At 47.0% G+C, this 16,500-nt stretch overlaps 1 protein-coding gene across 1 annotated transcript; it reads right to left on the bottom strand.

Annotated features, from left to right (window-relative positions):
- Positions 1-3,315: 3,315 nt before the first annotated feature.
- Positions 3,316-4,236, bottom strand: LOC124660175 (skin secretory protein xP2-like). Its single transcript, XM_047197973.1, has 3 exons — positions 4,126-4,236; positions 3,630-4,034; positions 3,316-3,541 (listed from the first exon to the last, which is right to left on the bottom strand). Exons 1-3 carry the CDS (start codon positions 4,234-4,236, stop codon positions 3,437-3,439), a joined length of 621 nt encoding a protein of 206 aa, XP_047053929.1. The 3' UTR covers positions 3,316-3,436.
- Positions 4,237-16,500: the final 12,264 nt, after the last annotated feature.

Raw genomic sequence — 16,500 nt, 5'->3', positions numbered from 1 at the left:
GTCCTATTGGGCTAGGCGCACGCCTCAAGGCCCAGTCGGCCAAACCCCCCAAGGGATAAGGGGAAACCCTAGATCCAAAGGGGGGAACTTGGGGGGGGGCAAGTCCCCCCCTTGCGCCGGACCTAAGGGTTGGAGGAGGGGCCAAGGCAACCCTGGCCAGCCCTTCCCCTATATAAAGAGGGGAGTGGGCAGGGGCACAGCCCATTCCTTCCCCTAACCCTAGCCGCCACCTCTCCCCCCTTCTTCATGCGCTGGGTTAGGTGAAGTCCTGCAGGAATTTTCCTCCACAACCACCACCACGCTGTCGTGCTGTTGGGATTACGAGAGGATCTACTACGTCTGTTGCCCACTGGAACGACGAGAGGAACGTCTACATCGACTCCGTACGTGTGACCGAGTACGGAAGTGCTGCCCGATCGCAGCACCGGAAGGAACCTCTGCATCAACCACGAGATCTGATTTCGTTAAGGCTTTGGATCTTCGAGGATTAGTTTCTCATCTATCTCGTTTCTCCGATCTCACAGATTAGATCTTGACTTTTCCATAGATTGGATCTTGGTTTTATTCGTTCTTGCGGTAGAATTTTTTTTGTTTTCTATGCTACGAACCCTACACCACATGACGGCATGATTTAGCTATCACTTTATGGTTTTGATCTATTGGAGTTGAAGCCGCTCAGCAACCTAGGATGTCAATATCACTAATTGGATCCAATGTGTACTTTTTTTTGGGTCAGAGCAATGCCTTTTGTAGACCTTGCCACTTTTATATGAAGGAGGTACTTTAGTCGGCAAGGTCTTGACTTCAAAGGCCTTATATTACACAACTATTTTTGCAGTCTTTCTACCTCTCCTTCATCATACCCAATAATAAATATATTATCCACATAGAACACAAGGATGATAATATTTCCATTAGGTTGATAAAACACTGCACTATCCATAAATATCTCTAGAGCTATTTTTGTCCACAAATGATTTCGTTTGTCTTATAGAGGGAAAAAAACCAGGTGTGTGCTCACCAACACTACAAGAAAAGTTGCCATGGCCGACGAAGTTGAAGTCGCGCCGTGGTTGCTGGTGTACCATGGCCGACGATTTTTGGTCCCTCCGTGGTGCATGTCAAAACTTTTTTTTCTCGTTTTTGAGGCCACCTAGCCCGACGAAAGCGGCCAAAACGTCGCGTATGGTGGCCCGGGACGTGGTGCATCTCGAAATCTCGGGTTTGCAGAACTTAACAAGACCAAACTGAGCCACAAGAAATCAAGTTACTACTAGATAATCTAGGTGAGTTGTGACCTGAATGCCTGATGAGGCGGAAGAGTGGAGTAAGCTCAGCTCCCCACCGCAGAGTGCATTGGGCAGGACGAAGGAGCGGGGAGAGGACGAACCTGAACTAGCCTCCTAGGCGAGCTACACGAAGTCGCCTCCGACCTGCCCGCGCGGGCGTCGACCCCGAATCGTCGTCGCGGCCGCGCCTCGGATTGGATGGTCCTGTCAGGCTCTCACAGTGCAGTGCACGCCGGATGGATCGCTGCCACCACAGCGCGGGGGCTGCATCCCAGATCCGCCCCTACTGTCTAATCGGAGACGCCGCGAAGCAGGGGTTTTCGGCCGCGACGGCCGGCGTCTCTGATTGCTCTGTTTTCCTTTTGTTCGTTTTTGTTGTTTTGTTTTCTTCAATGGTCTTTTTTTCTACATATATTCATATATTCAACAAATAGTATATGGCAGAGTACACGAGCTGTCTTCAATGATTACAAAATAAAATCTAAAAAAGACTAAAATTTTGAGATCTTTAAAATATTTCTTATTCTATAACACAATCTTGTACTTATCCGAATGTAGCTAAAGAAAGATATCAAACCGTAAGCCACAATGCCAAGGCTACGTGCACGCGCGTGATGAGGACATCCCTACTACACTACTATCTCCGTCATTACAAGATGAAGACGATGCTGCTGTGAAGCTTAAATTCAATGAAGTTAGGACTGGACCAATTACAAGGGCTCGTGCGAAGCTACTCAAACAACATGTCAACTTGTTCCTAAATGATACTTTGATCGATGAGAATTTTATACTGTCTAAGTCTTTTTACTTATGCGTGATCAGGTACGAAGAGGGAGCAAGCATCGCACGAGGAGGAGAGGAACAACTAGACATGGAGCTCGACATGAAGCTGGACATGAAGACAATCCATGGACGCGCGAGTGAGGAGCGGGAGGCATGCGCGAGGGAGGAAGAAGAAGTTGTCCAGGCCGGTGCCAGGCTCGGTCCGACCGGCCGCCATGCTGGCCAACCCGGTCACAGGCCCGGTCCAACCGGCCCCCACGTCGGGTGAGCCCAGTTCTGACCGGCTCCTGCACTGGTGCCAACCGGGGTGTACTGTATGTCACCTCGGCGCCCCGGTCATGACCTGGTCCTAGGCCCGGTCCAAACCGGACCGGCCGATCCCAGGCTTGGTCGATCGGCTCCCACATCGGCCGAGTCCGAGTCTGTCTCGACCAGATCCCAATCTGGGTCAGTTTTTAATGTATTTCCTCGACCCCTGGTCGTCCTGAACGTCTATATAAGTGCCCAGGACGTCCTCAAATTAGGTTTAGACCACGTTTAAGATAAACCCTAGTTCATAGTTGATTGCTTTGCAACTCTATTGAATCTCTACACCAATCCGCATCGATTTGGTGTTTTGCTACTGAAAGTCTTGTGTGATCTGCTGTTTCATTGGGAATTAGACGATTGCAACTTACCGCTTCGTGGTCGGCGACTACGTGCGCAAGTGTGGAATTGCGAATATCTTGCAGGGTTGAGAGTTGTTGCATTGGCGACAGGAACCAATCGAGATTTTTGGGAACCAAAGATGACCAAGTATTATACTTGTATAAAAATATTTTGCGAGGGAATTACTATCATTATATCCTGGGAAAAAAAATCGAGCAAGCCCCATGTCCATGTACTATTCACGCTATATTTGTCATAAATTTATCCTTTTTTCCTAGAATAACAGAGGAATCATTTCGAGCCGAAATATTTTAATACGAGTACAATACTTAATACTAGGATGATTCAAAAAATATATATTTAAAATTACCACGAATATTGAGGTTTATGGGATTGCATAGCATCCACGTGTCAAAAATTCCTGTGAGACGGTCTCTATAATGGTATAGTACGAATATTTTCTCTACTGGAGTTTTAACGTGTGACACCCGGCAATACATGTATACAACAGAAATGGTGTGCGGTGTGCCACACATTTGCAGAAGACAGACAAAACGAGTGCATTGTTCCAGCGTGTCCCAGTTTTTTCTTTCTTAGTAGGCGGATGAAATGCTAATGCTAAAACAAACAAGACATGGTCCACGCTCATATTTACAGTCAACCAGGTGACAGGTAAAAAACATCTCGGAGCTAACACAGCAACCAAGGACAATCAGCTAGCTACTCCAGGAACAGGAGGACAACATCACGCTGGTGAAGACGACCAGGAGACCAATCATGGCGGCCCGGGCTCGGACGGGCGCAGCGGCACGGCCCACTACCTGCACGAAAAGGGTCGATGAGCACCAGTTGAACATCGCACAGTGGCTAATGTCCCGTCACTGTCACAGAAAAGTGTATGCACTGTACCTTGCCGTCGGCGTCGGCGTGGCCGCTGCCTGTGTCGGGGAGCGGGCGCACGGTGGCGGTGTCCGTGACGCCGGTGGGCAGCGGCACGGTGGGGTTGCTGCCTATGAACGGGTACCCCTCGCCGCTGGCGGGAGCTCCGGCCGGACGCGCCGACGCGACGCCCACCGTGGGCTCCAGCGGGAACCCGAAGTGCGGCGTCGTGGTCGTCTGCTGCGGCTCCGGTGCGCGGGTGTACACCGGCGGCGGGAGGGACGGCAGGTCGTCGGACCCGGCGGTCGGCGCCGGAGCGGAGTAGTGCGACGACGCTGGCGCCGGCGAGATGCCGTGGTGGTATTGGCGCGGCGACGCAGCAGGGCCCTGGTAGTATCCTCGCCGCGCGGTCACAGGACCAGGGGAAGGTTGCCACTGCCAGTAAAACAGGTGAGCCTCACGCAAGCCACACGTACTGAACTTAGCAGGAACAGATGGCAATGGAGACGAAGCAAGCAAAAGTTACCGTGGGATGCCTGGGATCGGCCGGCTCCGAGTAGGCCGAGGCGGCGCCGCCGACGACGCAGCAGAGAAGGCAGACGGCGAGAGCGAGTGCGCCGACGTTATCGCGCTCCATCTCCACCTCACTCTTCCCTCTGACCGCAGCTTGGAATTGAACACCAGCCCTAGTTCAGTAGCTGTACTTGCAGGTGGTAGCTGCACAGCGAGCAATAAAATGTATGGCACTCTGAGGTAGACACTGAGACGAAAGGAGCTATGGCTCTGCGCAACAATGGCAGCGGCGGCAGAGGTTGGTGCGGGCTTTAAATGAGAGGCCGGCGCAGCGCAGCGCAGCACGAGAGGAGAAGGTGGTGGTGATGATGATTGATGAAGACCAGCTGCTGCTGCTTTGGCTATGGCTATGGGAGCGTGCAGAGAAAGGACGCTACGGCGACAGTGAAACCGAAAGCTCTTTCTCTCTCGGCGTGAGTGTGAGTGTGAGCGAGAGAGCGAGGTTGGAGATTACGAGGAGGCGTCTTTGGAAGGAATCTTTGGGCACCGCGCCGCGTGTCTCCGTGTCTCTTTTTTTCTTGCTTTGGGTCGTTTGGGTCGGATGGTGGCGATTTACACAAAAATAACCCAAAACTGAAAGAAAAGCACAGACTGACCCTCCGGCGAAACTATTTCACGGATCTAACCCTTTTGTGTGGCGCCCCTCTCAAGGGCGCCACACATGCCCATGTGGCGCCTCGGCGCCGGCGCCACACACCCATCCGACGTGGCCCGTCGACGCTGAGCCGGTGACCCCGATCCGACGTGGCAGCACGAGTGGCGCCGCTCTCGCCGGCGCCACACTTTGAAAGTGTGGCGCCCCTGGCAAGGGCGCCACACATTCACTTAAGTTTGGGCGCCGCGCGCGCCCAGCCCGACCCTTCTTCTTTCTTTCTTTCTCTCGTTCTTCTTCTCTCCTCCAAAGGCGCCCGGTTTTCTCTCTCCCCTCTCTCCCCCCACCAAATCAACCACCAAATCGTCAGATCTGTCCGTGGAGATCGTTCCCAACTCGTTGCTTGAGGTAATCTCCTCCGTTTCCCCTCTTTTCATCCATTGATTTTGTGTATTTGCTCCAATCTATATGTGAAACCCTAGATGTGGATTTGGTTGATTTGAGGGTGGAGATGGATTTGGTTGGATGTTAGGGTTGTTGAAGTAGAAGAAATGGTAGTGTGCTAGTTTGTATGGGTAGATTATGTTAATTATGGTAACTAATGAACACATGTGTGTATGTGTTGTTCCCATTATGCTAGGGGGATGGAAAGAATTGTTCATGTTCATCATGTGGAGAAGGATGCTTTCTTGAAGGGAAACATAGAGCCGGACCCGGAAGAGGTTGACTTGGTGTTTGACGTTAGCCCTAGCTTTGCGGAGGTGGTAGCACAAGTTAGGGTTGAGTTGAATTGGAATGAGCCAAATGATGGTATTGAGCTAGAGGGAAGGCATAATGTGGGGTTTGGAATGCACACCCGTTGGAAGATAATGCGTATCAACTCCGAGCAACGTTGGTCCATTTACAAGGAGACGGTGGCCGGGTCACAAGATAAGGCTTTGGAGTTGTTTGCAACCAAGACGGTTGAGGCTCGTATCGAGCTTGACCTTAACCGGCCCTCCTCCCCCGTTCGAGAGAGGACTCCTCCACCCATGAGCCAAGAAGAGGCCACCCAATCTCCCATTGTCCAATCTCCCATTGCCCAACAACCTCCGTTGGATAATGAGTATGATGAGCATGACGATGGTGATGATGGTTTCGAGATGAATGGCAACAATATCGGTGATTTGGATAAATATTGGACGCAAGAGGAGATGGACCACTCCATTCCTTATTCCCGATGCTATGCGTCGGACTCGGATGATGATGGACCCGAAGAGGAGGTTGACGAGGATGGCTTCACGGCTAAGGAAGCCGAAAGAGCCGAGATCTTCAAGAAGGTAACCGGACGGGATATCCGGGTACCATTGTTCCGTGATGTTAGTCTTGCGGATGGAGCCGTGGTTGATGGTGGCAAAAGTTTACTTCTTGGAGCTAGGCCACTATCCAAGAGAGATGTGGATGGTAGGACGGCTATGATCTCTAAAGGGCTAACGTTTGATACATTCTTGGAATTGAAGATATGGTTGAAGGAGTTCTCCATTAAGCATCATCGCCCTTACATCGTTGTTCACTCGGACTTGAAGAAGCGGTACACGCTAAAATGTGTGGATAAAAGGTGCCCATGGGTTGTCCGTGCACGACCTTTCAAAAAAGGGCCCTCTTGGCACATAACAAGTTGTGTAGCCACTCACATGTGCCGGGGACCGAAGCTTGATGGCAAGGATGCACAGCCGGACCACCGTCAACTCACATCCGAGTTCATTGCATACAAGCTCTCGGCGGAGATCTCATCACTTCCTATCATGAGCATTAGGTCCGTGCAAGATATGGTCAAATCCCGGTTTGCCTACGACGTCAAGTACGGGAAGGCATGGAAGGCCAAACAAGCCGCATTCAAGATGTTGTACGGTGATTGGGAGGAAGCATACAACCGTATCCCTAGGTTGTTGTTAGCGATGGCCGCAACTAACCCGGGCATGGTGCATGTGGTGGAGCCTTCCGCAACCAAAATGACATTGCATGATGGTAAAAGAGTGAGGGTATTTCACCGTGCATTTTGGTCATTCGAGCAATGCACGAGGGCATTCGAACATTGTAGGCCCGTCATAGCCGTGGATGGTACCTTCTTGACCGGTCAGTACAAGGGCACACTATTGGTGGCAATAGCAAGTGATGCAAGCAACCGTTTAGTACCATTGGCTTTTGCATTGGTAGAGATTGAGAACAATGATAACTGGCAATGGTTTTTCCATATATTGAGGACGAGGGTCATACCACCCTCAAAGGAAGTGTGTGTCATCTCCGACCGTCATCAAGGAATTCTCAATGCGGTGGAGGTTGCAATTCCCGGCATGCTCCCTTGCATCACCGATGGTGCATGAGGCATTTTTGTGCAAACTTCTACCGGGCATGCAAGAGCAAAGAGTTGTCCGACCTCCTTCAAGATTGTTGCCTCGCTTACTTCGAGCGCCGCTTCGCAAACCTATACAACGGCTTGCTGAAGCACAAAGACCTCAACGCGGGTGGTCAAGAGTTTCTTCATAGACACCTCATATTTAACTCAAAGTGGGCAAGAGCTTATGATGAGGATGGGAGGAGATATGGCCAAATGACAAGCAACATGGCCGAGTGCTTCAACAATGTGTTGAAGGGTGTCCGTGCATTGCCCGTGACGGCAATCATTCAATACACATTCGAGAAGTTGAATGTCTATTTCCAGAACTACACCGATGAAACGGAGAAGGAAATTGCTAGGAATTGCGAGTTCCCTACGAAGGTTGAAGAGTTCATGGAATTTCGAGCGAGGAAGGCGGACTCCCAAACAGCTACATGTTATGACAATGTTGAATGGATTTACCAAGCGAATGAGCCGGGAGGCACCACACAAGGTGGTGTCCAACATGGAGGCCGGGCTTTCCGTGTGTCCCTAAAGACATGTGAATGCACATGTAGGAGGCCCTCTTTGCTTCATTTGGCTTGCTCCCACTTGCTCACAGCGGCACGCACTAGACGTGTCGACTACAATAACCCGCTCACCGTTCGGGAGTCCGAGTTCTCAATCGAAGCCACAAAGAGGACATGGGCTCCAAGGTTTTCTCCTTACTTGGATCAATCACAATGGCCGGAGTATCATGGAGTGCAAGTTTGGCCAGATCCGGAATGGAAGGTTGTGAAACGTGGAAGAAGAAAGACAAAGAGGTATCACGGAGATATGGATAGATGGGGTCATTCGGGAAACAAGTTATTCCAAGAAGTCTCGCGAGCCAACTAATTGTGGATCATGCAATAGTAAGGGCCACAATAAAAGGAAGTGCACATCCGGCAAAAAATCAAAGGGCAATGATGCTAGCACAAGTCAAGCATCAAGTAGCCAACAAGCTTCAAATCAACCTCCAAGCCAACAAACCCCAAGCCAACAAGCTCCAAGCCAACAAGCTCCAAGCCAACCGCGTCAAACTCCTCCAAGCCAACCGCGTCAAACTCCTCCAAGCCAAACGCGTCAACCTCCTCCAAGCCAAACGCGTCAACCTCCTCCAAGCCAAACGCGTCAACAAGCTCCAAGCACACAAGCCCAACGCGCAACAAGCTCCAAGCACACAAGCCCAACAGCAACAAACCCCAAGCACACAAGCCCAACGGCAACAAGCTCCTACGCAATAAGCTCCAAGGCAACAAGCCTCAAGGCATCAACCACAATGGCGACAAGCTCCAAGGCAACAAAGAATTCACGTAGGGCTTAGTAGAGGTGGCCGTCGCGGTGCTAGTATGCTACGATACCTAGCGGGGCCTTATCCGTATGTGTCTCGAAGTTACTAATTGCATTGTACTTTCTATTTTCATATTCCATGACTAACTTTGGTTTTTCAATTTGGTTTACAGGTATGGCAACTCAACCCACCAAGGGGAAGGGAGCATGGGAGGGCAATGAGAAGGAGGAGTCCGCTTGGGAGGAGGCGGTAAGGACGGTGCGGAAGAAGGAGAAGGAAGAACTAGAGAGGAAGAAGAAGGAGGAGGAAGACAACAAGATGGCGGAGCGTGCCCGTATGCAAAAACAGTATGAGGAATACATATTGTTCCACAAGAGGAGGAATGCCAAGCTGAAGGCCGAACGGGACCGCGAGGCACGCATAAAATTCCTGAGGAGCTGCCAACTTGAGCAAATTGCGAGGGAGAGGGCCAATAGGATGCACCTAGAGGAGGTGGCTAGGGAGGCTGAACGCATCAAGGAGGAGAGAGCTCAGCGGAAGCTGCAAAGACGGAGGAGCGCCACCACTTCTTCGATTCGGTCGTTCGGTTGGCTCGTGACTTAAGGGAGAAGGAAGAATTGGCTGAAGAAGCTAAGAAGAAGAAGGCAAGGGGGAGGGAGCCTTTGCGACGCGGTGATGTCCCTTTGGCTATGTTCTTGTTGTCGAACCTTTATGTTGTCTGAACCTTGATCTTCTCGAACCTTCGTGTCGTTGAACCTTATTGTAATTGAAACCTTGATGTCGTCGAACCTTATTTGTCATTTGAACCATTATGCTTGTGTCAATGTGTGGTACATATTCAGTGCAATGTTCTTGTTGTCAAAACTGTTGGAATATGGTAGGATTTTTCATGGTTTTAACACAAGTCAATGTGTGGCGCCCTTCCCACTGGCGCCACACATGCAAGTGTGGCGCCCGTGGCATCGGCGCCACACGTGCCAACTTATATGAACTATTGGGTCGAAAACATCCGGGGGCTCCGGACGATAAGTCCTTAGCCGTTTTGGCGACCCTCTTTATGTGGCGCCGATGCCACCGGCGCCACACATGCTTGTGTGGCGCCCGTGGCATCGGCGCCACACATGCCAACTTATATGAACTATTGGACCCAAAACATACTGTAAGACAAATCGTCTGGGACTTAGCCGTTTTGGCGAGGCTCTTTGTGTGGCGCCCGTGGCAGCGGCGCCTGATACGTCTCCGACGTATCGATAATTTCTTGTGTTCCATGCCACATTATTGATGATACCTACATGTTTTATGCACACTTTATGTCATATTCGTGCATTTTCTGGAACTAACCTATTAACAAGATGCCGAAGTGCCGATTGCTCGTTTTCTGCTGTTTTTGGTTTCGAAATCCTAGTAACGAAATATTCTCGGAATCGGACGAAATCAAGACCCGGGTCCCTATTTTCACCGGAAGCATCCAGAACACCCGAGAAGGACCAGAGGGGGGCCACAGGCCACCCAGACCATAGGCCGGCGCGGCCCAGGCCCTGGCCGCGCCGCCCTATGGTGTGGCCACCCCTTCGACCCTCCTGCGCAGCCTCTTCGCCTATATAAAGCCCCTGGATCGAAAACCACGAACGAAGAACCACGATACGGAAAACCTTCCAGAGCCGCCGCCATCGCGAAGCCAAGATCTGGGGACAGGAGTCTCTGTTCCGGCACCCTGCCGGAGCGGGGAAGTGCCCCGAAGGCTTCTCCATCGACACCGCTGCCATCTCCACCGCCATCTTCATCACCGCTGCTGCTCCCATGAAGAGGGAGTAGTTCTCCATCGAGGCTCGGGGCTGTACCGGTAGCTATGTGGTTAATCTCTCTCCTATGTGCTTCAATACAATAATCTCATGAGCTGCCTTACATGATTGAGATTCATATGATGATGCTTGTAATCTAGATGTCATTATGCTAGTCAAGTGAGTTTTACTTATGTGATCTCCGGAAACTCCTTGTCCCACGTGTGTAAAGGTGACAGTGTGTGCACCGTGTGGGTCTCTTAGGCTATATTTCACAGAATACTTACTCACTGTTATGAATGGCGTAGTGAAGTGCTTATTTATACCTCTTTATGATTGCAATGTGTTTGTATCACAATTTATCTATGTGCTACTCTAGTGATGTGTTATTAAAGTAGTTTATTCCTCCTGCACGGTGTAATGGTGACAGTGTGTGCATCCGTGTTAGTACTTGGTTTATGCTATGATCATGATCTCTTGTAGATTGCGAAGTTAACTATTGCTATGATAATATTGATGTGATCTATTCCTCCTACATATGCATGAAGGTGACAAGTGTGCATGCTATGCTAGTACTTGGTTTAGTCTTTTGATCTATCTTACACTAAAGGTTACTAAAATATGAGCATTATTGTGGAGCTTGTTAACTCCGGCATTGAGGGTTCGTGTAATCCTACGCAATGTGTTCATCATCCAACAAAAGTGTAGAGTATGCATTTATCTATTCTGTTATGTGATCAATGTTGAGAGTGTCCACTAGTGAAAGTGTAATCCCTAGGCCTTGTTCCTAAATACGCTATCGCTGCTTGTTTACTTGTTTTATCGTGTTACTACTGCTGCATTACTACTGCTTGTTTATCGTCTCGGGCAAAGCACTTTTCTGGTGCCGTTGCTACTACTTATTCATACCACCTGTATTTCACTATCTCTTCGCCGAACTAGTGCACCTATTAGGTGTGTTGGGGACACAAGAGACTTCTTGCTTTGTGGTTGCAGTGGTTGCATGAGAGGGATATCTTTGACCTCTTCCTCCCCGAGTTCGATAAACCTTGGGTGATCCACTTAAGGGAAACTTGCTGCTGTTCTACAAACCTCTGCTCTTGGAGGCCCAACACTGTCTACAAGAATAGAAGCTCCCGTAGACATCAAGCTATTTTCTGGCGCCGTTGCCGGGGAGAGAAGGTAAACGGCACTCACACATTGGCAAGCCCGGCAACTAAGCACTTTTCCTCCCTCGTCAACTACGCGCCAAGCACTTTTCTCGGCGCCGTTGCCGGGGAGGAAAGGTAAAAGGCACTCATACTCCGGTTCCGTGTAACAGTACTTTTCCGGCGCCATTGTGTTTGTGCTCGAAGCTATTTCCTTTAGATCCCGCAATTGCATCTTTTTGTTTCTTGTTTACACTAGTTGGGCATAATGGACAACAATGAGCTTCTTATTCTATTTCCCGATTTAAAACATGGATTGTTTGATGCGAAAATTAAAAAACCTATGGAATCTTATTTGCATGCTCGGTAGTAATATTAGTATGAACGCTTTGAACACCATTGTTGATAATGATATAGAAAGTTCTAAGCTTGGGGAAGCTGGTTTTCATGATCTTTTTAGTCCCCCAAGCATTGAGGAGAAAATTTTCTTTGATGATACTTTGCCTCCTATTTATGATGATTATAATGATAGTGGTCTTTTGGTACAACCTACTATGGAGAGTAAATTTTGTTGTGATTATACTATGCCTCCTACACTTGATGAGAATAATAATGATAGCTACTTTGTTGAATTTGCTCCCACTACAACTAATAAAATTGATTATGCTTATGTGGAGAGTAATAATTTTATGCATGAGACTCATGATAAGAATGCTTTATGTGATAGTTATATTGTTGAGTTTGCTCATGTTGCTACTGAAAGTTATTATGAGAGAGGAAAATATGGTTGTAGAAATTTTCATGTTACTAAAATGCCTCTCTATGTGCTGAAATTTTTGAAGCTACACTTGTTTTATCTTCCTATGCTTGTTACTTTGCTCTTCATGAACTTGTTTATTTACAAGATTCCTATGCATAGGAAGCATGTTAGACTTAAATGTGTTTTGAATTTGCCTCTTGATGCTCTCTTTTGCTTCAAATACTATTTCTTGCGAGTGCATCATTAAAACCGCTGAGCCCATCTTAATGGCTATAAAGAAAGAACTTCTTGGGAGATAACCCATGTGTTATTTTGCTACAGTATTTTGTTTTATATTTGAGTCTTGGAAGTTGTTTACTACTGTAGCAACCTCTCCTTATCATGTTTTTGTGCCAAGTAAAGTCTCTATGGTAAAGTTGATGCTAGATTTGGATTGCTGCGTAGTAAACAGCATTGCTGTCTGTCACGAATCTGGGTCTAATTATCTGTAGGTAACTCAGAAAATTATGCCAATTTACGTGAGTGATCCTCAGATATGTACGCAACTTTCATTAGTTTTGAGTTTTTCCATTTGAGCAAGTCTGGTGCCATTTTAAAATTCATCTTTACGGACTGTTCTATTTTTGACAGATTCTGCCTTTTATTTCGCATTGCTTCTTTCGCTGTGTTGGGTGGATTTCTTTGTTCCATTACCTTCCAGTAGCTTTGAGCAATGTCCAGAAGTGTTAAGAATGATTGTGTCACCTCTGAACATGTGAGTTTTTGATTATGCACTAACCCTCTAATGAGTTTGCTTAAAATTTGGTGTGGAAGAAGTTTTCAAGGGTCAAGAGAGGAGGATGATATACTATGATCAAGGAGAGTGAAAGCTCTAAGCTTGGGGATGCCCCGGTGGTTCACCCCTGCATATTCTAAGAAGACTCAAGCGTCTAAGCTTGGGGATGCCCAAGGCATCCCCTTCTTCATCGACAACATTATCGAGTTCCTCCCCTGAAACTATATTTTTATTCCGTCACATCTTATGTACTTTACTTGGAGCGTCTCGTTTGTTTGTTTCTATTTTTGTTTGTGTTTGAATAAATTGGATTACATCATGCTTGTGTGGGAGAGAGACACGCTCCGCTGGTTCATATGAACACATGTGTTCTTAGCTCATAATATTCATGGCGAAGTTTCCTCTTCGTTAAATTGTTATATGGTTGGAATTGGAAAATGATACATGTAGTAATTTGCTATAATGTCTTGGGTAATGTGATACTTGGCAATTGTTGTGCTCATGTTTAAGCTCTTGCATCATATACTTTGCACCCATTAATGAAGAAATACATAGAGCATGCTAAAATTTGGTTTGCATAATTGGTCTCTCTAAGGTCTAGATAATTTCTAGTATTGAGTTTTGAACAACAAGGAAGACGGTATGGAGTCTTATAATGTTTACAATATGTCTTTTATGTGAGTTTTGCTGTACCGTTCATCCTTGTGTTTGTTTCAAATAACCTTGCTAGCCTAAACCTTGTATCGAGAGGGAATACTTCTCATGCATCCAAAATCCTTGAGCCAACTACTATGCCATTTGTGTCCACCATACCTACGTACTACATGGTATTTATCCGCCATTCCAAAGTAAATTGCTTGAGTGCTACCTTTAAAATTCCATCATTCACCTTTGCAATATATAGCTCATGGGACAAATAGCTTAAAAACTATTGTGGTATTGAATATGTACTTATGCATTTTATCTCTTATTAAGTTGCTTGTTGTGCGATAACCATGCTTCGGGGACGCCATCAACTATTCTTTGTTGAATATCATGTGAGTTGCTATGCATGTCCGTCTTGTCTGAAGTAAGAGAGATCTACCACCTTTATGGTTGGAGCATGTATATTGTTAGAGAAGAACTTTGGGCCGCTAACTAAAGCCATGATTCATGGTGGAAGTTTCAGTTTTGGACACACATCCTCAATCTCATATGAGAATAATAATTGTTGTCACATGCTTACGCATTAAAGAGGAGTCCATTATCCGTTGTCCATGTTGTCCCGGTATGGATGTCTAAGTTGAGAATAATCAAAAGCGAGAAATCCAAAATGCGAGCTTTCTCCTTAGATCTTTGTACAGGCGGCATGGAGGTACCCCATTGTGACACTTGGTTAAAACATGTGCATTGCAAAGATCCGGTAGTCCAAGTTAATTAGGACAAGGTGCGGGCACTATTAGTATACTATGCATGAGGCTTGCAACTTGTAAGATATAATGTACATAACTCATATGCTTTATTACTACCGTTGACAAAATTGTTTCATGTTTTCAAAATAAAAGCTCTAGCACAAATATAGCAATCGATGCTTTCCTCTTTGAAGGACCTTTCTCTTTACTTTTATGTTGAGTCAGTTCACCTATCTCTCTCCACCTCAAGAAGCAAACACTTGTGTGAACTGTGCATTGATTCTTACATACTTGCATATTGTACTTGTTATATTACTCTATGTTGACAATATCCATGAGATATACATGTTATAAGTTGAAAGCAACCGCTAAAACTTCATCTTCCTTTGTGTTGCTTCAATACCTTTACTTTGATTTATTGTTTTATGAGTTAACTCTTATGCAAGACTTATTGATGCCTGTCTTGAAAGTGATATTCATGAAAAGTCATTGATTTATGATTCAGTTGTTTACTCATGTCATTACCATTGTTTTGATCGCTGCATTCATTACATATGTTTACAATATGATCAAGTTTATGATGGCATGTCACTCAAGAAATTATCTTTGTTATCGTTTTACTCGCTCGGGACGAGCGAGAACTAAGCTTGGGGATGCTGATACGTCTCCGACGTATCGATAATTTCTTGTGTTCCATGCCACATTATTGATGATACCTACATGTTTTATGCACACTTTATGTCATATTCGTGCATTTTCTCGGAACTAACCTATTAACAAGATGCCGAAGTGCCGCTTGTCTGTTTTCTCGCTGTTTTTGGTTTCGAAATCCTAGTAACGAAATATTCTCGGAATCGGACGAAATCAAGACCCGGAGTCCCTATTTTCACCGGAAGCATCCAGAACACCCGAGAAGGACCGGAGGGGGCCACAGGCCACCCAGACCATAGGCCGGCGCGGCCCAGGCCCTGGCCGCGCCGCCCTATGGTGTGGCCACCCCTTCGACCCTCCTGCGCCGCCTCTTCGCCTATATAAAGCCCCTGGATCGAAAACCACGAACGAAGAACCACGATACGGAAAACCTTCCAGAGCCGCCGCCATCGCGAAGCCAAGATCTGGGGGACAGGAGTCTCTGTTCCGGCACCCTGCCGGAGCGGGGAAGTGCCCCCGGAAGGCTTCTCCATCGACACCGCTGCCATCTCCACCGCCATCTTCATCACCGCTGCTGCTCCCATGAAGAGGGAGTAGTTCTCCATCGAGGCTCGGGGCTGTACCGGTAGCTATGTGGTTAATCTCTCTCCTATGTGCTTCAATACAATAATCTCATGAGCTGCCTTACATGATTGAGATTCATATGATGATGCTTGTAATCTAGATGTCATTATGCTAGTCAAGTGAGTTTTACTTATGTGATCTCCGGAGACTCCTTGTCCCACGTGTGTAAAGGTGACAGGTGTGTGCACCGTGTGGGTCTCTTAGGCTATATTTCACAGAATACTTACTCACTGTTATGAATGGCGTAGTGAAGTGCTTATTTATACCTCTTTATGATTGCAATGTGTTTGTATCACAATTTATCTATGTGCTACTCTAGTGATGTGTTATTAAAGTAGTTTATTCCTCCTGCACGGTGTAATGGTGACAGTGTGTGCATCCGTGTTAGTACTTGGTTTATGCTATGATCATGATCTCTTGTAGATTGCGAAGTTAACTATTGCTATGATAATATTGATGTGATCTATTCCTCCTACATATGCATGAAGGTGACAGTGTGCATGCTATGCTAGTACTTGGTTTAGTCTTTTGATCTATCTTACACTAAAGGTTACTAAAATATGAGCATTATTGTGGAGCTTGTTAACTCCGGCATTGAGGGTTCGTGTAATCCTACGCAATGTGTTCATCATCCAACAAAAGTGTAGAATATGCATTTATCTATTCTGTTATGTGATCAATGTTGAGAGTGTCCACTAGTGAAAGTGTAATCCCTAGGCCTTGTTCCTAAATATCGCTATCGCTGCTTGTTTACTTGTTTTACTCGTGTTACTACTTGCTGCATTACTACTGCTTGTTTATCGTCCCGGGCAAAGCACTTTTCCGGTGCTTGTTGCTACTACTTATTCATACCACCTGTATTTCACTATCTCTTCGCCGAACTAGTGCACCTATTAGGTGTGTTGGGGACACAAGAG

Source organism: Lolium rigidum, chromosome 6, assembly GCF_022539505.1.
Source record: "Lolium rigidum isolate FL_2022 chromosome 6, APGP_CSIRO_Lrig_0.1, whole genome shotgun sequence".
Taxonomy (NCBI): domain Eukaryota; kingdom Viridiplantae; phylum Streptophyta; class Magnoliopsida; order Poales; family Poaceae; genus Lolium; species Lolium rigidum.
The sequence above is the reverse complement of the archived record's forward strand: the minus strand, read 5'-3'. Positions and strand labels throughout refer to the sequence as shown.